The 25,439-nt window shown below is 33.6% G+C and overlaps 2 protein-coding genes across 4 annotated transcripts in view; one reads left to right on the top strand and one right to left on the bottom strand.

The window, feature by feature from the left end:
• Window positions 1–18,466, bottom strand: part of LOC148609155 (potassium voltage-gated channel subfamily A member 1-like) — a 70,403-nt gene extending 51,937 nt beyond the window's left edge. The window contains exon 1 of one of the 3 annotated variants that reach the window (XR_015924804.1): window positions 18,192–18,466. Coding sequence is in view for 2 of the 3 variants with exons in the window: in XM_088596289.1 (XP_088452415.1) it covers window positions 18,192–18,242 (51 nt within the window). In the remaining variant the exon portion in view is untranslated. Of the gene's footprint in view, window positions 1–12,355; window positions 14,224–18,191 lie in introns of those variants that run through there. The other 2 variants (XM_088596289.1, XM_088596290.1) reach the window with 2 other exon arrangements.
• The window catches only part of LOC148609156 (U1 small nuclear ribonucleoprotein 70 kDa-like), a 55,245-nt gene that overhangs the window by 14,293 nt on the left and 15,513 nt on the right, over window positions 1–25,439 (top strand). The window contains exon 5 of the mRNA XM_088596293.1: window positions 15,875–15,937. Coding sequence (XP_088452419.1) covers window positions 15,875–15,937 — 63 coding nt within the window. The remainder of the gene's footprint in view (window positions 1–15,874; window positions 15,938–25,439) is intronic.

Here is a 25,439-nt window from a genome sequence, read left to right on the forward strand (position 1 = left end):
ATATATGCCATCTATTCTGTCTATGAGTTGTTGAAACACAATATTTTCAAATTATCATCAAGGCAGTATGTCACACTGCTTATCAGTTAGACTGGTTGGTTTGGTTTGATTTGGAATGGTTATTTTACTCTTGGTTGTAAAATGTTTCCAACTTTTTCTTTTATTGATTTTAGATAATTCACAGTCAGTTGTTCAATATATGAAAATTAATGCTGAAAAACTGACTATAGGCTCGTATTTTTTTTCAAATTCATATTATAACATTTAAATGTGTTTAACAGATGTTGTTATCTACCAATTAAAGTATCAATTTGTTTGTACATGAACTGACCAATTTTAAGCAAAACACAAAAAAAAAACAATAAAAAAAACAAATGAACATTTGAATGCCATTTTTGTCAATTATTTTGAAGGTGTTTGTGAAAATACATGTACTTGTATAATCTTGCACATGACAAATTTGAGCATCAGTTTGGAAGACTTAATTTTGCAAGCATTATATTATTTTTTCATTTTATTGCCCTAATCATAATTAAAATAGATTAGGATGCCAATATTCATTCAGAATATGTAAAAAGGACAAAACAGCTAACAAAAAGAAGCTGCCTTCAGACAAAAAATCTGTTCTACAAACACAGAATGGATATTTTTAGACCACAACAACAAAATTGAGAATTTGATAAAATTATAATGACTCTCAGACATGATTTTTTTCTGCTTTTGAGGAGAATTTCACTTTTCACAGATTACACGGTTTCTTTATTTACTGTATGGTTTTCATTTTTTTTTACTGTATGTTAACTTCTGATTTCACTCATTTCTGCTTTTATATTGGCTTCTTAAAATTTTGTCTGAATTTTACAATGTCAACAATTTTAATATGAGGTTTCTATCCACAGAACCAACACCTGACTGTTGTAGGGCAATATGGGAATGGATACCTTGAAGTATTCAATAGTTGTGTTTCAATGAATAAAGCTAAAGACATCACAACTCTCAGTAGCCACCTTGTAATAGGATTCAGGTCCTGAGCATACCACTCTTAATGTGGCGAAACTGGAAGACACATAAACCTATTACAAGGTGGCTACTGAGAGTGTTGTTAGTCTCTAAGTTTTATTCAATTCTTACTTGAATGAAATATTATAACGAGATGTCCATGGTACCATTCATCAGTCCATGCTTCTGAGTTTTCAATAATTAAGTAATAATGAGGAAGTAAGAACTAATACAAGGCAAATAATACATTCATGTTTGGTATCTAAAACTATCAGTCTATTAAAAACATTAAAACAGAACCCACATTATTCGATTTGAAGCACTATTAATTTGATAGTTTGATGATAAAAATCTGCTGGTTATACCCCTGGTGTGTCATGTAGACCTTTGAAATATATTCTAAATTTGTCTTGGGAGAAAGAATGATTTGTACACACTTAAAAGTGTAAATGTATTTATTTTGTATTTATTAATGTCTTTTCTGAAAGTGACTAATCAAATTTGACTCCTCAGCATTGTCTAACAAAGCACTTGTGAGACCTAAGTACATGTAAATTCTTAGCAAACCAATGGGACTTACATCCATGTAAATCTTATGCAGGCTTTGTGGAATGATGCCCAGATGAAACATTGTGCCTCATTTGTATTGATTCCATAGTAGAGCAAAGTCTACACTTTGTAATTCTACTGAAATGATCGATTCCAGTTCATGATGCTCTTCTTAAAAAGGGGCTTAAATTGGGTTCTCCATGTGTATTGATGTACATTTATTAGATGTATTTATTGTCCTGGAAAATTTTGGTTTTAATGCAAGACAAGACATACCATTGACAAAGCTTACCCTTACTGTAATTTGGGACAACACAGCATTGACAAAACTTTTCTTAACTTGGGACAACACTGCTTTAACACAGCTATCCTTAACTTGGCACAGCACTGCTTTGACAAAGCTGTCCTTGACTAGGGACAACACAGCACTGACAAAGCTATCCTTGACTTGGGAAAACACAGCATTAATGTAGCTATCCTAGCTTGGGACTACATGGCATTAACAAAGCTATCCTGACTTGGGACAACACAGCATTGACAAAGCTATCCTTGACTTGGGAAAACACAGCATTAATGTAGCTATCCTAGCTTGGGACTACATGGCATTAAGAAAGCTATCCTAACTTGGGACAACACAGCATTGACAAAGCTATCCTTGGCTAGGGACAACACAGCACTGACAAAGCTGTCCTTGACTAGGGACAACACAGCACTGACAAAGCTATCCTTGACTTGGGAAAACACAGCATTAATGTAGCTATCCTAGCTTGGAATTATACAGCATTAACAAAGCTATCCTAACTTGGGACAACACAACATTGACAGAACTGTCCTAACTTGGGACAACACAGCATTGACAAAGCTATCCTAACTTGGCATAACACGGCATTGACAAAACTGTCCTTGACTAGGGACAACACAGCACTGACAAAGCTGTCCTTGACTAGGGACAACACAGCACTGACAAAGCTATCCTTGACTTGGGAAAACACAGCATTAATGTAGCTATCCTAGCTTGGGACTACATGGCATTAACAAAACTATCCTAACTTGGGACAACACAGCAGTAACAAAGCTATCCTTGACTTGGGAAAACACAGCATTAATGTAGCTATCCTAGCTTGGGACTACATGGCATTAACAAAACTATCCTAACTTGGGATAACACAGCATTGACAAAGCTATTCTTGACTTGGGAAAACACAGCATTAATGTAGCTATCCTAGCTTGGGACTACACAGCATTAACAAAGCTATCCTAACTTGGGACAACACAGCATTGACGAAGCTATCCTAACTTGGCACAACACTGCATTGACAAAGCTATCCTTGACTTGGGACAACACAGCATTAATGTAGCTATCCTAGCTTGGGACTACATGGCATTAACAAAGCTATCCTAACTTGGGACAACACAGCATTGACAAAGCTATCCTTGACTTGAGACAACACAGCATTAATGTAGCTTTCCTGACTTAAGACAACACAGCATTAATGTAGCTATCCTAACTTGGGACAACACAACATTAACAAAGCTATCCTTGAGTTAGAATGAGGTAAATATTTGTTTTCATCACACTTTCAGTAAAATTTTTGCTTTATATTATCTAAAAAAAAACATGTTTCCCTTGATGGATGTTTCCCAACAAAAAATGGTAGTGGAAGGGTAGGATATGGTGTGAATATTTATGACTTGACATGGTCTATGAAATATTTGAACTCTTTGTATGGTTATTCCAAATCTCCTAAGCAAAGAGAATGAGGTAGTTTTGAAAAAGGTCAACATTTTCATTTTAATATGTGACAGTATTTTCACCTTACTGAATAATCCAGCTAAAATGAGTCTGAGCCTAGGCATTCCTTTCTAGTATTATAAAATCTTAATATGTTTTTCAGTTTAGTCATGCTTTCTTCTAATTCTTTGATCAATTAAATAATTCAACTGTTTTCATGTCAAAACAAGCTGTTTCAGTTTTATTCAGGACTGAACAGATTCAACAAGTTCATTTAAAGCCATCCATCTAAAATCAGACAAGTTACTCAATTCCTAATTCTATCATAATTTCTCTGTTCACAAAATTGGCCATGCATTGTTGAAGTGTTTAGTCCTTTAATGATAGATGAACTTGTCATAAATATCATACATTGCTGATTTTAATTATTTTTGCAGTGCAGTAGAGCGATTTTTAATAGGTAGATTGGTGTCCCAAATGCAGATTGCTATCGATTGATTCCTAGACAGTTTATGTATTGTTGCAGTCAGTTTATTGTCACTGAAGACTTCTCTTTACCTGTTGTATTAAAAAAATTGACGCCATGTGACAAATGTAATCCTTCTGTAATATATACTCATTGATTTCTTGATTTAGTACCAAAAAGGGTTTCAAATTTCAGTTATCAGTTATGAGCTATATAATTTCTGACAATTTTCCCTGACGAATCAATTGGCGCTAAATATAGTAGACGTTGTTTGTATAATCGATGCTGAAGGTTAATGCTCAATTGACTTAATATATTTGTCAACCTCTCTGTCTGCTTTGTCCAATGGTACAGTAAATTGTACATCCCAGATCACTCTGTTCCCTTTGTCTAATGGTACAGTAAATTGTTCATCCCAGATCACTCTGTCTACTGTTCTCTTGTTATCATGCTAACTACCTGTTAACCTTAGCCCTTTCTCAGGATAGTAGAATTTGGAATCAATTTTCCAGGATCTCTTGGTCAGCCTAACCTGAAGATAATTGCTTATTCTTTTTTTGTGTTGTTTGTGGCCATCGAAAATGAAGATTATCCTTAGTTAATGCTATTCTTGTCATTATGGCACACCTTAAGACCAATACACTAGAAAAGGGAACATATATGGTGAAATGCAACAAAGGCATCATATGACCCCTATAAAAATAGAAAATACTCATCAAGAGGTCTTCAATAAACATACCTTTGAGTAAGCTCTGAAAGGCCCTAACAACTAATCTAATAAAATCCACAGTAACAGAATACTTAATGGTGAAGCATAACTTTCAGAAATGGTTTGTTCTTCATATAAGCTGAAGTGGACCTTTTTGATACAATATCTAATCATTGTTCATTCTCCTAGTTTCAACTCCCCATAGCTACGTGTACTTCAGTATTTATAAATACATAATTTGAAAAGATGAAGTTTCATTGAAAGAACATATTTATTTGGTAGGAAGACTGAATTATTTTTGGAGTAGGCCTTGGGATATAAACTATTTTTTGCATCTTTTTTTTGCTATTGATAGTCCTAGTGAAGGAGAAAGGCTGTTATGTTAAAACCTGTCCATATGATAGTGTTACAAGTCTTATTTGTGATTTAATACAAATTCATGGACCTTTACTCTTTCACACCAAAGATTTCCCTGTACCACAGATTTTAAATTCAAACTTTATCTACAAAGTCGCCATAATTTTTCCAGATTGAAAAGTAGTGGGCTTTCAAAGATGGAAACAAAATTACTGAAAACTTGTGCCCCTATATGATACATTAAGAACCTTTATCAATTGTTGTTGTAGAGAAACTTAAAGTATACAATTGACTACATGTTACTTGTATATTGTTCATTAATTTTTGTCATTATTTTTAGCTCACCTGGCCATAGGCCAGGTGAGCTATTGCCATCACTCGGCTTCCAGCCTCATCATCAACATTAACAATATTTCAAACATCTTCTCCACTGAAAGTAATGATTTATTTTGATGAAACTTCGCATGATTGTTTCTTATGGTAACTTGCACAAAATGATAGTTTGGATATTAGTTACGCTAAAAACGTGGCTGCTGTTACAAAAAATAGAACACAGGGGTCAGACAGCAGTTTTTTCTCATATCTCCAAACCATTAGATATAGCCAAATTCTGACTGGGTAAAAGTGTTTAACATGATGAGATATATCTATGGTCAAATTTTTGTTTTAATGCGTTAAGCCATGTTGGAGTTATTGCCCTTTTTATACTTTTTTTTGGCCTTTTTTTTTTTTTTTTTTTTTTTTTTTTTTTTTTTTTTTTTTTTTTTTTTGTGTTTCTTTCAAAAATCTTCTCTGAAAACTACCTGACCAATTACAACCAAACTGAGTATGAATATTCCCTAAGGTATTCTTCATAGATCTGTTTTGGGGATCTTTTATCCTTGAAAAAACATGGCTGCTTTTACTAATAATGTAACAAAGATGTCAGTCAGAAGTTTTTCTTATACATCTCCAAAACTGTTTAGTTTAGCCAAATTTCTTCAATTTCTGGAATGATCCTTATTATTAGGCCTACAAAAGTCTGCAAGGGATCAAAGTTGTCGAATGACTCATTGTTAGAGTTACTGTCCTTGAAAGGTGAAAAATGATGTTTTTAGCAGTTTTCAGTCAATATTTTTAGTTGATGAAACAATCTTAATGATAAGTCCTATCAAAGTCTTCACCGAGTCAAAATTGTCAGACAACTCTTGTAGAGTTATTGCCCTTGAAAGGTGAACAATTAATAAGGTGAGCAATTCAGGCTCCAGGGAGCCTCTTGTTTGATAACAGATTAAATATTACTGTATTAAATTATCTAGAGTACATTTGCATTTAATATGAATTGTGTTTGGATTAAATCAGAAATGGAAAACAATAATTCTATCAAAATATTTACTTTTCATTTCAGTACAATGAATGTATTATTTTTTGCTGTTTCTTATTAAAAATATTGCTAAAACCATATTACTCTGGAAAAGACAGTGAAGTAGAAAGTAATTTTGAGGAAATATTTTCATGTCCACTCTAAGTTAATGCACAAAATTGAAGTCATCATAAAAACAATGCAGCAATCATCCACATAGACAATCTTAATAGTTATAATTCCTTGATCAAACTGGTTCCCTTTTCAAATACTCACCCGACATCCACCACTGGTACTAGAACCATAGCGGAACATATTGATGGTGGTATATTCCAAGTCAATAATAGTAAGATTGGATATGTATCCAAGAACAAGATATATAACTGAAGTAAGTAGTTTGAACTAAATCATGGTACAATATACATGTTAGTTAGTTCTACATCTCCTTTAGACTATAGCCAAATGATATACATATCTGTCACATTGAGTAAACTAGACTAGTTATCCTTCATGATGTATTCATAAAACATGTAACTTCATTTTACTACAAATTATCGTCCTGTCATTTCAAGCTTAGCTGGTAAAATCCAACAGTTTTTGATGGTTCAGTTTAAATGGTAGTGTTTTGACTTTAAAGAGTGATATGTTTTCACTTGCTTTGCCACGACTAGTTGTCTCAGCCCCTTGAGACCCATCTTTTCTATCCTTGCTTGCACTTTGTTTCTATCCAAGCATTATTTATAAATTATTTCCAATAGCTGTTACAGAATCTGTCTAAGGAAAACCATGTTTGTAGATTGCACACTGGGATTTGCCTTTGTCGATGTAACAATGTTAGATAGATAAATTTCAATTTCGAAAGAGACTCCATCAAGCCTGACCAACATGTTATTGAATTGACAAATCAGTTAGAATAACTAATAGATAACAACTTCACATGTTGGAAATTGTTATAATATTGTGAAAATGAGGTGATAAGCTGTTGAAATGCTACTAATTTCCTCTCTTTCCCTTGGACTATTTACACAATCTCTGTACCTATCTCCCTTTTTATGTCAACAATAGAAAATCTATATGTATAAACTTGTGTTGTGTATACTTTCTGGTAGTGTCCTTTTCATTAAGGAAATTGTATATGACAATGTCAGTCCACAAAAAGACTGGGAAATCAATCTGGCAGTATGTAGTAAATGGTTCATGTAAATAGACTGATGGATATCCTTATTCATATGTTGTCATTAGAGTATACCTTTAGATTTTAAATACAATTTATTGTTACTATGAAGTAGACATCTAATTCTATAAGCCATTTCAAAATGAATTAAACGCTGTCAGTTCTTGGTTCCTGAACCTTTCAAAACCTTTTACAATTACTCAATAATTTTTATGTCATTTTCATTTATATTTTGGTTTTGAAAATGAAATTTGCACTTCTGAATTCAAGTCATGTTTAAACAAGAGTTTAAAAGTGGATACATTTAATTTCAAAATTATTAATCTTATGTATTTAGTTTGTTTTTTTTTTAAAATAGAAATAGGTTAACATGGTTAAGAAGTAAAAGGTCAATTAAAATGGTTATAATGACTTATTACGGAATGGGGCAGGAACTTCTACAGTATTCCCAATGAGTTCTTTGGTAAACGCCAATTGAAATTTTAAATTCCTTGAGATAAAGATCACTGAAAAACTGCTCCGTCAGCAAATTTTCTTTCAAACAACTGACCGTGGTAATATTCTTTAAGACTGCATATACTTAATTTTGCAGATACTTAAATATTTTCACATTAAAATGTAATGTTTTAGTAGATACAGTGATTGGGATTCTACCAGTTGTTAGAATTCTTGATAGGGTTATGGTATCACCTGGCCATATTTTTATGGAACCTGGGGTTATGGTGTCACTTGGCCATATCTTTATGGAACCTGGGGTTATGGTATCACCTGGCCATATCTTTATGGAACCTGGGGTTATGGTATCACCTGGCCATATTTTTAATGAAGTTGGGGTTATGGTATCATCTGGCTATATCTTCATGGAACATTGAATAAGTGGTCATATAAAATGATCCCCAAACGGCAAGCATAAACTTAATAACTATATGAATAATTCATCTGTTCTTATTCAAATGACGTAGAATACTTTTTCCCGATGGAATCATGGGATAGCAGTGTTCCAGATCAGTTCAGGGAGTAATAAGTGTTTCATCTGGAATGACTTCACAGTTGTTTAATAATTCAAAGTTATAATTTATTTGGAACTTTACAGAGTCTTAATGACTTATTGATGGAAAGGTTTCAATTACGAACAGTGTGGCTTCTGATATAGAATAATATTCAGTTCTACATGTATTTAGCACTTATATAAATGGTTTTCAGTGGTGTATTGCTCTCATTGTTATAATTTTGACTTACAAGATTTTGGATCTCCTAAAGGTTTTCTTTCATTGTGATAATGTTTTATTTTATAATTTTTTTTACCCTTAACTAGGTTGAAATGACTGAGACAGAGAAACTACTTTTCATTAATATAGCTGATGAGTAACCAAATACTTCACTTAGAGACTAGAAATGGTTGGCAGAACACAAGTTAATTATATATGGTTTGATTCATCATGAATTTTAAGCCCATTGTCATATTGGAATTACTACCACCAATTATAAACAAAGATTTGACCAAAAGTGCACTATGCTCTTTTTCAACATTTATCGTTGAATATATAGAGAACTTTATAGAGAGTAAAGAGTTGCCTTGCTAAGACATATCTACTAAATAAGGCCAATAAGTTAATTTCTAAGGTGTCCTAAAGACATAACATATATTAAACTTTAGTGGAATAATGGGAAAAAAAATATATGGCATTTCGTGTTGAGCTTACTTTTGCCTATGGCAACCTTGTGGTATTTTTACATTGCTTTGACGTAGATAAATATAAAATTGGAATTTCTTATGGAAAAATAATTGTAAAGCAGAAGACCTAAGAGAATATTCAACATTATTTTCTTGCTTGAAAATGACAATTTTTATCGAAACATCTGCCACAATGTCTAAGGAGAAGTAACATTTTGTGGTATATCTATTTTTAGGATTTCTAATTTCTAATTTTGCACTTCTTTATAGTAGTACAAAAATATATACTTGTGATGATCTTTAATTATACTATTTAAACTTACAATCTATGAATTGTGGAATCATGAAACAATAATTAACTTTTTAGGTTAACAACAACCATTTAACACTTTTGAGAACTTTTTGATGGCATTTTTCTCTCAGTTTCTCTGAACAGTACATTAACATTTCAGATTGTTGTATGTAGTATTACCATTATCTTAATTTTCTTGTCCAGTTGCTTTCATTTTTGTAGACTCATTTGTATACTTAATGAATAATTTGAAAAATGCACCCTTCTAATTATTTGAGAAGTATTTGTTGTTGTTGACTGCAAGGCAATGAAATCCATTCAAATTTAGTATGTTAAGAATGGGCTGTGTAAATGTCACTGGATGTATTTTCATGCAAAAATAGTGTATCTTTTGGCTTATGTCTATAGATATTATTGGTGATTTCACTGGATACATTTGGTGACAAGAATATTCATGTTATGACAGTATTTCCTTATTTTATTCCTACTGTGTCATGATGTGAAGATCATCTCCATTTGACATCATAGTGTTCAAAGTATAGAAGAAAATTGAGGACTTTATAATGTAACTGAACTTTACTCCAATGGGAAATGTTTTCTTGATTGCTAGAATTGAATAGAACCACTTTTTGTCTGGCTTCATCAATATTAATTTGTTATTACATTCCATTACATATATCTAGACTGAATACAAATGTCCCATTTAGCTTCATCATTGATGTGTAGTCAATGTTACATACCATTGCATTCCATCTTTACATGATTTTAGAATGGGGTTATTTCCCCTGTATGTAATTTAAATAATAATTTTATAATTAAAAAGGTTTAAAACATTTGTTGAATTTTAAAGTGGAGATGTGACATATATAAGTAAGGCTGACTCCACCTTTATAAGGGATTCTGACAAACAAAACAGTTAGGAGACAGCAGGATAGTTACAGAGGGGCTAAATGAAGGATATGTAGTTTAGACAAACAGGTTTGTCCTAGTCTATTGTCAAATGCAAAATCTACAGTAAAACCAGTTTCTGAGAGACCTTCTCAGGGATAGCAAAATCAATTCATAGTTAATTGGTTATTTAAATACAGGTGGTCTTTGTGTACAGGCAAATTTTTCATATAATGAATTACATATGGATATGATATTCAGGCTTTTATTGCTGAAGACAGGTGGTGGCAAATACAGGTATGACAATATGCTACCCCTCTGAGTAGAGGAAAGAACACTGATGGGAAGTAAACCATCTTAGTTACAGTCATTCTTCATCCACATGTATTTGAGAAAGGATTCATTAAAACTCTGGCCAAAAATACAAGGCAATTGATTTAATCAATTATCTTGGGTTGCACAGTTTAAAGTGCTTATATGCAGCTCTTAATGTCTGTTCTTGCAAGCTGTTGTTTATAAGTAAAGAACAAAACAAAAGAAATACTACATCTCTGCTGATAATCCTACTGGCACTTCAGTACTTGAAAGTTATGATATTGGGATGTTTACATGGGGCATTCTGCTGAGGGTTAGAATGTTTATGTAGATGTCCAGACCAGCTGTTAACTGTAGGTGATGTATATAACAATGTAAATATCTCCAATATGTTTTAAGTTGCAATGATCAGGTGAAGATGTTTCTAGTAGGAAGAAATATGCAGGATTATTGTTTCCAAGTCTTGTCTTAAAGTTCTTCACCAGCAAGTTTTCTAGGATTTAGCACGAGTTAAAAAAAGGGCAGAATTTTGAAATACAAGTAGATCTCTTTACCTTCAGAGTCAAAACTATGTTTAATTGTTCGTTGCTTGGCATTTGGTCAATGATTATCTCATTGACAATCATACCCCATCTATTTTTATATTGAACCCTGTAGTTTTGTTTGATTGTATGCTGGGCTATACAAATATGTGAAATAAATATTGCTGAAGTTTTCAGTTGTAGTTTCCTATACTTTTGAAGTATGGTTCCACTTCATCTGGCAAACAACTCTATGGAACCAAACTATTGATGGCATCATTCAAAATTTCGAAGTGTTGCTTCAACTCTACATTGAAGCATTTCCTTTCCAAGATCTAAGTTGTGGTGGTTGTAGACAGTGTTCAGAGAGGTACATCCCCACCATCCTCTAAGTTGTGGTGGTTGTAAACAATGTTCATAGAGGTACATCCCCTCCAACCTCTAGTTTTTGGTTGTTGTAGACATTGTTCATTGAGGTACATCCCCTGTCACCTCTAAGTTGTGGTGGTTGTAAACAATGTTCATAGAGGTACATCCCCTCCACCTCTAGTTTTTGGTTGTTGTAGACATTGTTTATTGAGGTACATCCCCTGTCACCTCTAAGTTGCAGTGGTTGTAGACAATGTTCATAGAGGTACATCCCCTCCCACCTCTAAGTTGTAGTGGTTGTAGACAATGTTCATAGAGGTACTTCCCCTCCCACCTCTAAGTTGTAGTGGTTGTAGACAATGTTCATAGAGGTACATCCCCTCCCACCTCTAAGTTGTAGTGGTTGTAGAAAATGTTCATAGAGGTACATCCCCTCCCACCTCTAAGTTGTGGTGGTTGTAGACAATACTTACAGGTAGTAAATCAGTGTTCTCATTGGAAATTGAGTTAAGTTATTTGGTGGTAAATGCAAGTAGTCAGTTGTAGTTAAAGACTAGTGGAAATGCTTGATATTTTGCTGTGTGTTGATATTTGAAAAATAGTTGTTTAAAAAACTGTTGGCACCAATGGTCATGGTCTCCTTTAGTACCTTAGAACAAATTAGTGTTTTCTTGTGTTTTATATAAAAGTTTAGGCTTCTTTTGAAGTATTATACCAGTATTTGTGGTTCCAAAGTTAAAACTTCAAAATCAAGGAAACTCTGGAATCCAGTATCTCTTTCCTTTGTCTTCGACAATCAAAATGTCAAGCAATTAATTTCATATGGTCAGTTCAAAAATACTGCTACCTTATTTCATTATCAGTACTAAAGATATGTGCCCCAAACAAGATAACCAAGAAATTGATGCTGTGATTATAAAACAAGTAACAGAATATTGTGATTTACTACTAAGAAATTTAAACATACCCCTGATCCTGTTGAAAAAGAAAACATCTCGACAACCATGTATTAATGGTACAGCCTATATTAGTTGTGTATATCCCATGAAATACATGTGTTTCACTATTCACTTAAGAGGAAATTCTAAAATCAATTTGAAGTCTGTAACCTGTCGCTACTACCGATCACGTATTCAAATTTCTTCAAATTATATCGTTTGTAACATATTGTCCTCGTCTACTGCAAAATGACACCATATACCATGTAAATATTACAAACAGCTCATATTCAAATTGTCATTCTTTCCTATTAAGGATTAACATTATTTCAGTCTGTTTTCCATCATTATAAAATTTTTCGATTGATTGAAGCCATAAATTTCTCAGCTCAATATGTCCTATGTGATTTTGCTGTGTTGGTGAAGTAGCAATTAGAAGTCGTAGACTGTTATGTCTTTACACACATTATAAAGGCTTTTCAGCACATATAGTGTGTCTCCATAACAAGGTATATGACAAATGATGATGATATCCGTATTTAATTATAGCATTATTAAATCCAATGTTACAATCACGATACAGAGGATTTCCGTATGTTTTCACTGGAGACCTCAGTCAATAATCAATGGTTTGAAAATGTTTACAAAAAGGTAGCAAACCGCTTGTCAAGGTGCATAATAACACATCACAATCAAGAACTCTATTCTCATGGTATAATGAGATTTTTTTTTAATTGTATGACTTTGGATTAACACACTCCTAAACTCCTCAGAGACAGAGATACTTTTTAAAAGATCTTAATAGATAGCTGATTGTGAAGAGCCAGTCAATTAAGTACCCCTTATTTTGTGAAAGTTCTTATTCTGATGAAGTTATTTGATGAGTAAAGTGGTACAAGATTTATTGCCTTCAAGGAGGCCATCCAATAATCCTTATAAATGCATCAGTTTTCAGCTTGATTTAAGCTTTTTTGGCATCAATATTGTTCTGACTATATAGTGACGATGGTCCCAGCTTGTTGTATTTAGGGTGACAGATCGAAGCATTCATCCATAGTATGTCTGTTACCTGATTAATGTTGTCATAGGTTTTGGAGAGGCTTTTATTTTTTCTGTTCACTCATGAAAATCAGCTGAAAAAGACACTCTATCAATCCATATTTCAAGTCATTAGGGAACTTTACTGGGTTGAATCTTGATTTCAATAGTTTTATCATTCCATCAGATTAATATGAAATATAGCATTCCAGGTATGTTTTTAGAATCCAATTATAATTGCTGTCAGTCAGTCTCTGTCTGTGACAATTCAGCATATTCTCAGAGAAAAAGAATTGTGGCTTTAAAGTTTACCTCTTTCTCCATGAATTACATTTATGTTAGAAATTGAATACTATTTCATTCAAATCAGTGTCTTTTCTGAATGTGGCCTGGTCACTATAGTTCATTCCACATACAACACATTAAGACTATCAGTTTTGAATAGTCTGTCTTTTCTATTCTAATTATTGTCTTGAAATAATATGATCACGTAATAAAGCATGTGTACTGGTAAACTCTCCAGGTGCAAATTAAAATTCAGTTAAAAACTGTTGCAGGGTATCTCAACATTGAAGTCTTATCTTGTTCCAGCGGTGAAATGTTACATAGTGATCTGGTGCAGAACCAACCCTACTGTTTTCCTTAGATCACGATAATCTTGTTAACTATGAACAGAATCAGGGGATTAGATAATTACCTTCCTGGTCATCCATCTTATTTTTAGAACACAATGCTATTTATTTCTCTGGACAATTGGCCATTGTTTACCAACAGAGATTATTGACAATTCAAGTAATTAATTGGACTAGAAGTAAGTGATTCCTCAGATTACAAAGCAATGCAAATTACAGTTCTATTAGTAATATTGACCACTTGTTTGTCAATTCACTTACAGTACATCAAAGCTTTGATCTGGGTGTGAGTATGCTCCGACAAGCTGCTAGATGGCCATTAGGGAAATTGTAATGAAAACACGGCTGAAATATTAATGACCATTGACACAATAGTTTGTATAACTCTGTAGTATTGGTCTATACTAACTTGTATGTGTAGCCTCAGGAGTACAGAGTGACTAACTTGTTTGGAGTGTCAGTAAACATCCTCAAAGGATGTCATTCTCTCTATAATACAGATCTCTTAGGCATATTTTGTTGCTTAACTTTAACCACCGAGGAGATCAATTTTTGTTTTTCCTTTTTACCTATAACATGTTGTGGCATGAAAAAAAAAACCAATTTGTTACTCTTTCAGTCACACTTTATCTTCTACAAAATAACTATTTTCTGAAGATATTGTGAATGGGCTTGGAAAAGTTTGATTGTTTAGAAAGAAAAGGGTCGGTTAGTCGGTTCAAAAGCTCACAAGAGCTTATGTTTACCTGTTATAATGTCTTGCCGACTTAAAATAAAGCTTATTTGAATTTGGGATGTTAATTATTAAAATGGTTTTGTTTGGATTGGAAGTAGAATGAAGACTGATTATTGCTTTCTAATATCCTTACCAAAAAAGTGAGTCAGAGATGTAAATTGACCATTACTTAGAAAAGGAGATGACATTTAAACATTTCGTGAGTACACCCATTGCAGCTTCTGCACAAGTCCTAAGACACAAAATAATAAATACCAAACCAATACTGGCATCATTTAGATCACGAGATAATCGACTTAGAGCTTAATGGTAAAATTAAACCCTATAGACTTGTATAATGCAGTTAATGTGAAATTTATCCTGACTTTCTGATTTCAAATTGTTTTCTATGACAAGAACTGGTAATGTCAACTATAGGTTCGATATCTATATGAGGAAAACAACCAATGATTGTATCCATTTGATGCAAATCTTTGGTTGGTTTATGGCATGAAGCTGGGAAAGTGTCCATTAGGGACAGCTGATTTGTTCATTTTGTTTGCCTATTTGGTTAATTTTCCCACAATGGAAAATAGTAGGGGGCAGTTAATACAGATGTTGTGGCAAAGGGTTTCTGTATCCATGGTAAAAAAAATTATTTCCTGTTTAGAAAAAGTTATTCAATTTCAAAATTTTAAGTGTCTGGAAAAGGGCCATGGTATGAATAACCACATGAAAGGCCTAGGTCTCTTAAGTTGGAGAATTTTCCACTTGGACTTTGTACCATTCACACCTTTTCTAGTCAGAGTGTTCGTCTAAAGTGGGAGCAGGTTGGCAAATTCTCTGAAAATGTTACCAGCCTTTAAAATTTTCCTATTTTTTGTTCAATAGATTATTGAATTTTCCTCAATTTTTAAATTTGCCAAAAAATTACCAGACTAGCAGTCAGGTTAGTATTTTCAAATGGGACAAGTTTTTCAGTAACTTCTTTTATTAGAATAGATTTTGTGAATTTTAGTGCATGTACCAAGGAAGATAATTAAACATGTCAGCTGTTGACCATAAGATTTAGTCCCCAGTAGAAATGACCTAGTGTGTACTAATGTTTTGGGTCTTATGTCTTTAGCATTGTCCAGTATAAATATTTATATTTCTCTTTTCAGAACTTTGACAGCAGTGAATCCAAACTCAGGAGAGAATTTGAAGTATATGGACCTATCAGAAAAGTAAGTCAAAGTTTGTTTCCATAAATGAGATATGGAGTTAATTTATGGAGCCAAATGCTGCAACTAAAATTACTGAAGAATGCACTGTTGACAAAGCAAAAATTGAATTGTACTAATGTCACTTTCTCATATCAATAGATATGGAGATTTGAGGTACAAAATACGCTCTGAGACCAGAGTACTATAACTACATATACGATTGTAATGAATTCATCCGTGAAATTAGGGGGTCCAAAATGAAGCTACATTAAAATACCTTTTCTTTGGCATTATTTTGATATTGTCAAAAATTTGAGAGAGTAGACTCAATTTTTTTTTCAGTTGTTTGCATCTATCTTGATAATCCCCAATATGTACTGAAAATACCTGATTTCTTTGGAATTTGACAACTCAAATGTTGGCGCCACATTTGGCTGTTAATACCATCATGATTTAGTTAATTTGCATTTATTATTATATATATATACACACACACACACACACATACATACATACATACAATTTGCAGTTGTGGACAAAAGCAAAACAACCAGTCTTACTGTGATAGCTACCTCAAGAGAGGGTTTTTTTGGGATAGCAGAATCAAGAGAAGGCTTTTTGGGATAGCAGATTCAAGAGAGGGTTTTTTCGGATATCAAATTCAAGAGAGAGTTTTTGTGGAATTTTTTTTCTATTTTAAGTAGAAAATATTAAATATTTCAAGTGTATTTCTCAGTAGTATTGTAAAGTCATCTGCTCAGTATCTTTTATGGAAATTATGTTAGTGTTGTTCTACAAGTGCCAAGTTATACCCAGGTATATATAGCCTAACAACACAAAGTTATATGGGATTTGTTCCTAGCCAACCAACATCCAAGAACTGTACTAGTACTATAATAAACACTTGATACATTGGCAAAAAAACCTTATAGTTTGAGTTCAGTGAAAGATGGGGCCTAGGTGGGATATGACCCTGATAAAAACAGAAAGATTCTAAGTGGAGCTACAACAACAAAATGAATGATAATTTGAATCAGCAGAATCCCATAGTAAACAACATCTACTAATTTCTCCTTCTTCATTTTAGGTGTATACCTCTCACCCAAAAATGAACCTTCAGCTAACTTGTTTGTTTGTTGAATCTCTCCTGTCATCTAAAGTGATCACCTATCATACTGCTGTGTTGGCCCCCTTTTATTTAAAAATGATCCCGTTTTACTCTCAAGGGGGCCACTGGCAACCTTTTGCAATTTTCTGGAATGAACACTGATGTTTTACCCATTATTAGGTCTTGAAATATTAAGAACTTTCTTAACTAGAAATGATTTCTATATCCTGTGATCATTCTTATCAAGTCCAAGTATTTATATTGCCAGGACTGTTACTTGACCTAATAGCTGGAATTAACCTAGGACTTGTAATAACAAGATCTGCTTAAAAACTGACATGGAATGTACACTGTATATGTAGTTAGTGCCATCTGCATTAGATTTACAACTGAGGGGTCCCTTGTGGTGGATATAGTCTACAAATGTTATATATTATGGAGTATAAATGGTCAATTATTTAATTGCTTTATAGTGGTATAATTTACAGTCTAGTCTCAACATTGATAGAATGGACTAGCAATTAATATTTCCTATTCTGTTTCCAAGCAGCATGCTTGTAGCTTGTGCTTGTGCCAATAATCCCCAATTGATACCTCTACATGTAGATTAGCTGATTAGTGCATATACATGTATTTATTATTTACAGACACAATATAGAACATCTTAGTGTGCACGTAATTAGTTTAGTCTTACAGAACAGGTCATGCCAAAAAAAATGATTTTCATTTACATCAGGTTTCCTATTGTTGTGATAATTCTGAATATATCTCTATACTTAAATTCCACTGCTGTCTTCAATGAAACCCTATCATTGCAAACAGCTGACTTGGGGGATTACAGGTGGAAGTCTTGCATGTCCATGGACTGACTGGTTTCTTTTCTTTTCTTTTTTTATTTGGGGGGTTGGGTAGTCTTCTTAAGAATATTTTAGCTTTGTTGCAAACATTTGTAGTAGTAAAATTTGTATATATTGATAAAGGAAAATTATTCAGATTACTTGTGGAAGTTATAAGCATGCCTATTATCTGGTTGGCAGGTAGTTACTGGTATCTTAACGTAGTTGCATTCATATGAAAATGCCTCATTTTCAACATTTGGGTCAATCTAGCAGGATGTAGTGGGTAGTTTTTGGAGTGAGTTAGTGACAAAAATATAGATGTGCTTACCTCATCTCCTCCTGATCCCCAGAATAAAAATCCACCTAATCTATTGTACATAACTGTCACCAGACAGGCAACCAGAATACCTTCTCTAATTCATAACATGTTTGACAAGTAGAGATTCCTGTTTAATGCATCACACATTTTTGACTATTCCTCACCTAGTCAGTTAATTACTGAAGACTCTTTGACATTTAGAGAACAAAAAGAATCGCTTGTCATCTACTTTCTCCTATTCATTCTATCCAATTGAATACTTCAATAACTGTTGTAGTCAGTGTACTTTAACCAAATATCATTGTTACATGTATTAGTAGAGTGGGGTCAAGGTCATTGATAGATTTTACCTGTCAGGACTATGAAGCCATTTGCTAACTTGTTAGGAACACAGCACTGAAACTTTCACAGTGAAAAGAAAGCTTTTATAACTAATGATATTGACTGTCTCTGAAGCTAGTTTGTATCATATTACAGATTTCTGTTAGTACATAATTGGAGTTTTATTTGGTTTCCTTTAACTTTTTCTTCTTGTAATATGAGGCGGGCGTTATACTATTTTTCTCTTGTTGGTGGGTCTCGTGCATCTGTGACATTTTTTTTTTCATCACTGTTCTTTCAGCAACTTCTAACCACAGTGGCTTGAATGTTTAACACATTCTTCCTGTAGGTATGCCATATGGTAGAATTCAATTTGTTTTTAAATCAACAACAAATTCCTGTTAACAGAGGACTTTGTTTATTTTCCTTATATCGTGAGATCTTATGACTAGTTAGACATCCCTTACAGATATCTCGTTATAGCATTGTTATGAAAAATGTTTCAGTTTTTGGTAAATAAAACAGCTTCAAAGTATCCCGAATACTGCAGTAGTTACATGTACTTTTAGTATCAGTAAATTTACATGGCTGCACGAAGTATCTAGACAGACATAAAAGTTAACTGTATTAGACTAGGCTGACACTTAAAGGGTATCTTTAACAGTATCTTAGTTATCATTCTGCTGTCATTGTTCCAAGAGTTCGTTTGAAAATAAACAAATACATGTACTGGTGAGTGTTGACTATTTTGGCATCTTCATCAAGTTTAAAGTTCTGTTTTCTCCTAAAACCTGAAGTACATGTAATCACAAGTCTTTCATTATGAGTTTTTAAACAACATCATTGCTTTAGAAAACCACATACTTTAACAAAAAGCATTAACATCTGAGGCTGTAGCGTTCTTAGTCAGTCATTTGATGTTATTGTTGTCTTAGATTAGTGAATTATCCTTTGAAGTTCATTGATTTATGAGAAATCTTATACATTATACATTCTAATTTCTGACAGATATATTTTGAATTCTAGTGAAAACATATTCCTATCAAGATGCTTTCACACATTCATGTTTGCCATACTATGTTCCTTGAAATAAGATTAGCTATTTAAATTGGCATAAAACAGAAAAAAAATTGTCAGAGGATGTAACCCAGTTCTTCATAGTAGCATAGATGGTTTTTTGTTGGGCTGTCTAAAGGATATTCTGTTTACCTCTCCTTTAAAGTTCCCATCAGAGCTACATCTTTCCAACCATTTAGTGAAGAGATAAAATAGTGTATGATCCTTCTGTTGTTTGTGAGCACTTTAAACTCCTATATGCATAGTTGTTATTTGAATATCTGGTTTTTCAGGTTTTTAATGTTGTAGATCATAGGTCAAGTTTAGAGAACAAAATTCTTCACATACTACTACTCTTCTTTTGCTCTTGTTACTTTTAGGAAATTGTCAACCCTGTTTCTTTGTGTTTTTTTTTTTTATGGTATTTCGAAAGGTCTTGGACTGCATATAAGCTGTACGACTAAGTGATAAAAAGATCTGGCAATGAATTTTCAAAGAGGGCCTGCTAATGTATATGACCTATATAGTAATATTGTCTTGTAACCAGCCCCTGTGCATGGATCGGAAACTGGATTATGTTCAATGCTAACTGATCATTTCATGTAAACTTCCTGTTCTCAAGAAACACACGTAGAACACACATGTATGATACTAAAGAGGAACATTTTTATCTCGTATGTAGCTAGAACTATGACGTTATGGCGGTAAACACAGCGCAGATCTGCAGCATTATGTGGAGTATGAATATATAATAATGCAAATAATATGCAAGTATAAAGTACTGAAATTAGAGGTGCAAGAAAAAAGTCCAATATGACATAAATTCTAATAACAAACCAATGAAAAAAAAAAACAGTCAGCAAGGTCTGGTTTCCAAAAATGAAAGAAAGCTTGTTTTAGTTTAGAATAGCTGTACCATTGTCACAGATACGTATAGCAGCTACATCAAACTTTACCATGTTATGAATGGCAGCAACACCTGACTATACCATGTCACAAATGTCAGTTTTATCTTAATGTACCATGTCACAAATGGGAGCTATATCTGATTGTACCATGTCATGAATGGCAGCTTCATCTGACTGTACCATGTTATGAATGGCAGCAACATCTGACTATACCATGTCACAAATGTCAGTTTTATCTTAATGTACCATGTCACAAATGGCAGCTATATCTGATTGTACCATGTCATGAATGGCAGCTTCATCTGACTGTACCATGTTATGAATGGCAGCTTCATCTGACTGTACCATGTTATGAATGGCAGCTTCGTCTGACTGTACCATGTTATGAATGTCAGCAACATCTGACTATACCTTGTCACAAATGTCAGTTTTATCTTAATGTACCATGTCACAAATGGCAGCTATATCTGATTGTACCATGTCATGAATGGCAGCTTCATCTGACTGTACTATGTCATGAATGGCAGCTTCATCTGACTGTACCATGTTATGAATGGCAGCTTCATCTGACTGTACCCTGTTATGAATGGCAGCTTCATCTGACTGTACCATGTTATGAATGTCAGCAACATCTGACTATACCATGTCACAAATGTCAGTTTTATCTTAATGTACCATGTCACAAATGGCAGCTATATCTGATTGTACCATGTCATGAATGGCAGCTTCATCTGACTGTACTATGTCATGAATGGCAGCTTCATCTGACTGTACCATGTTATGAATGCCAGCTACATGTGACTGTACCACATCATGAATGACAGCTACATCTAACTGTACCATGTCATGAGTGGCAGCTACACAAAAATTCTATCTGACTACCATGTCACATTGGCAGCTATATCTGGCTGTATAATATCATGAATGGCAGCTACATCATACTGGAGATTTATTTGACTGTTCCATGTCACGAATGGAAGTTTGTTTAACTATATCATGTCACAAATGGCAGCTACCTTGCACTATACCATGACAGGAAAAACAAATTGGTTTTATGGTTCAATGTCACAAAGGCAGATATTTTTTTTACTGTTGAACACACAAACAGCAGCTACATGAATATGATATTACTAGTGTTGAATTAGTTCTGTGTTGTGAGAGCATTGTACTGGAATGTTTGATTTTAATACAAATATTATTTTAGTTTAGATCATTTGACATTGGTATCTAGCTGATTACCAACTTCTCAGCTATTGCAATGATAATATTTATATTCAAACAAGATAAGATAGAGAAATAGTTACTCTGTTTTATGATTTTCTTGACAGAATGGCCTTTATCAAGTTCTCTCTCTACCTTTTATAAACCTTACATCTTAGTCCATTGGTTTCCCATAAGTTATCTCAAGATTTTACCATTAAGCTTATAGCTTTGTCTTGTTTTTTGAAGCCAGTTTCAACAAAGTTTATTTTTGTGTTTGTTCAGCATGCTGTTTGACATAACTGGCAGTGTAGATTACTCACAAAACAATTAATTGTATGATATCTGTCTGTTTTTTTCCTGCGATGAAGACAGTCTCTGCTTACTTCATTGTGGAGGGGGATGAGGCCCTTTAAGGATAGCCGTAGATAATGGTAATCATTTCCATATTTCTGTATTGTAAGAAGAGATAATACTGAGTGATCTGTTTATTGAATCACCAAGACATGTCTTGGATCGTGGCCATACTTGTGCAGTCTGTTCTAAAATAATGTCTCATCTTTTCATACTTATCTGGTTTAGACATATCACTGTCAAAACAAGAATTATTATAAATCTATTATGATAAATACTTTCATAAGTCTAAATTCGCATCCTAATTTCTAATTAGTTTAAAGCTTTTATGGAAATATGTGCTACAATAGTACCTTCCCCAAAGTTCTTCGGAAAAAAAATGAAAATTTGTATTTTCATAGTACAGTGGTAAAATCAGTAGGAAAAAGTGATATGCTTATGGATGGAAATGGTATATGGCTCTTATAAAATGAATTGAAATGATATATGGCTATTAAAAGAAATGGAAATTCCATACTTTACCAGACTGGTAAGACCAATCCATATTTTAGGATATACTTGATGAGTGGATCAGAGGTGTTAAATTGTTCCCCTCCCTAACGATTATTCAGCAGTGATCCTTTGCCAAAATCTGTCATTAGTAAATATCATGGGTGAAATGGTCTGCAATGTGACCGATTTTGCTAAATTATACATGTACAAGTATATAAGTTTATCTTTCCTCTGTTATATGATTAAATACATTAAATCATTGAAGTAAATGCTAAAGCCATCTTAATATTCCCTAAACACAATATAACAACAATAATTTAAGTAACATGTGTTCTGTCTCATTCTAGTTGTTAACATTCAAGCTTCATTTAATTTTCATCATTATTTGCTACATGTAAAAATGCATTAAGAAACAAACAATAAATAACTGCTACTTCAATTGCAATTGGTGTGACTCCACACAGGTAGAACCTCACTGTCAGACTCCACACACATAGGTAGAACCTCACTGTCAGACTCCACACACATACGTAGAACCTCACTGTCACTCCACACACATAGGTAGAACTTCACTGTCAGACTCCACACAGGTAGAACCTCACTGTCAGACTCCACACACACAGGTAGAACCTCACTGTCAGACTCCACACACACTGGTAGAACTCACCGTCAGACTCCACACAGGTAGAACCTCACTGTCAGACTCCACATAGGTAGAACCTCATTCTCAGACTCCACACAGGTAGAACCTCACTCTCAGACTCCACACAGGTAGAACCTCACTGTCAGACTCCACACAGGTAGAACCTCACTGTCAGTCTGCATACAGGTAGAACCTTACTGTCAAGACTCCACACAGGTAGAACCTCACTGTCAGACTCCACACACACAGGTAGAACCTCTTAAGGCTACTATTGTTTTATGATTGGGTGAAGTATGAACTCTCAGACTCCACACACACACACACACAGGTTGAAACCTCTCGAGGCTACTATTGTTTTATGATTGGGTGAAGTTATGAACTGTTAGACTCCACACACACACACACACACAGGTAGAACCTCACGAGGCTACTATTGTTTTATGATTGGGTGAAGGTATGAACTGTCAGACTGCACACACACAGGTAGAACCTCTTGAGGCTACTATTGTTTTTGATTCTACTTAGCCACATGGCTGCAAGGTCATTTCCCATCATTGATACCTTAGTTGTTCTTAAAACATAGTAACATATTTGGAAAGTATAAACTAGATTCGTTTTATCATCAACACTAGTCTTTCAAGAATTTATTCTTGGGACCCTTAGCCATTTACTGACTTTATATTCCTTTGGCTCCAATGGTCATTGCCATCTACTGTTTATTCTCAATGAAGTCATGTGACAGAAATTTCAGGACACTTTTTTTTATTATTTTAATACTACAGATTTGCATATGAGAGAGACATCACACTCATTGCTCTTGTAGTACCTAATGTTTCCAGTGAATGGCATCTTTGTTGTGGTCTTATATTGTGTATTATCTGCACTGAGACAATTATACTGTAATTCCATAAGGGTAGGAATTGCCTTGTACTCAGTACTACATAATTTTCTGACATATTATTGTTCTGAACGAGATGAACTGTGTAATGGTAGATTAACTGTTTTTGTTCTCCACCACTGTGTATTGATTGTATTGTACATTTAATATGGAACCTGAGCTTTGAGTCAGTATACAAAATATCACTGCTAGAAAAAAAAAAGCAACATTTTAAATTAAAACAGATTAGCAAATATATAATTTTCCAGCAAGTAATTAGTGGAGATCGTTAACTACTGTAGATAGTAAAACAGATATTGTCATATGGGTTGTGGCTGTCTAGAAATTGTTTTGTTATAGTTTTAGAATTTTGAAATTGATTCCAGTAATTAATGTTTATCTAAACTTTATGAATAGTTTGACTATAATTACTGTTCAGGAAAGCATAACAGTTTGGTATAGTCCTTGTTACAGTTTATTTGATGTATATAACTGGCAAAAAACACTTGGCTTAGAAAGAGAAAATTTAGACACATATTGATACATATGAACCATGATATAGAAGTATTATGTCAACTTAATAATTAACTTTCATCAGAGGCAGTAGTTAGAACTCACATTAAATGTTGGTACTAACTTCAAGTTTTAACAGATGAATTATATTAATAGTCAGTACTGACTACAATCAAGGTTAATATTCATTAGTTTTGATGACCATGTAAACTATAGTTATGTTTCATCATGGAGTTCCATAAAAGATACAGGTTTTGATGCCCCTTGTGAAAGGCAATATATTACCAGTAATAATTCTTTTGAATACTCTAGAATCAATTCAATCCCCAAACACACCTGATGGACATGCAATTGATACAGATTGTTTATATAAAGAGAAAGACCACCTTTGCATTAAGTTTGGCTTTATGATAAATCATACCCACATAAACAAAAATAATTAATCTTTAATGCAAAATGTGCTTTTATAAAATGCTCAAGGCTATGCAAAGTTCGAAATCCTTGAAATATAAGTGGATAGCCATCAAGCAGAACTCTCCTATCTGAAGGAAGATCATAGCCAGATTTTATTGATTTTTACAGATAGCTTCCGATTGGCTCATGACATCACTAAGTCGGTTTGGTACTGATACAAGTACTGCAAGTAATATGTAAACAAAGAATATTCCGTAAATATTTCTACGATCATGTTTATTTAATCACCAAAACACAATGACCTGTCAAGCTTACGATTGCACGAATGATAAAAGAGAAATGTTCTAAAAGTTTTTTTATCAGCAACACAAACATTCTTCGGAAGTAGCCATAAGATTTTCCTTACAAATCCTAGTCATCTGGCTGCAAATCCCATTGTTCGTTGATGATGTCTGTCATTTGCTTATACATGTTGTGCC

This window comes from Perna viridis, chromosome 8 (genome assembly GCF_037379345.1).
Source record: "Perna viridis isolate PV_CMFRI_1.1 ecotype Kerala chromosome 8, ASM3737934v1, whole genome shotgun sequence".
NCBI classification, from domain to species: Eukaryota; Metazoa; Mollusca; class Bivalvia; order Mytilida; family Mytilidae; genus Perna; species Perna viridis.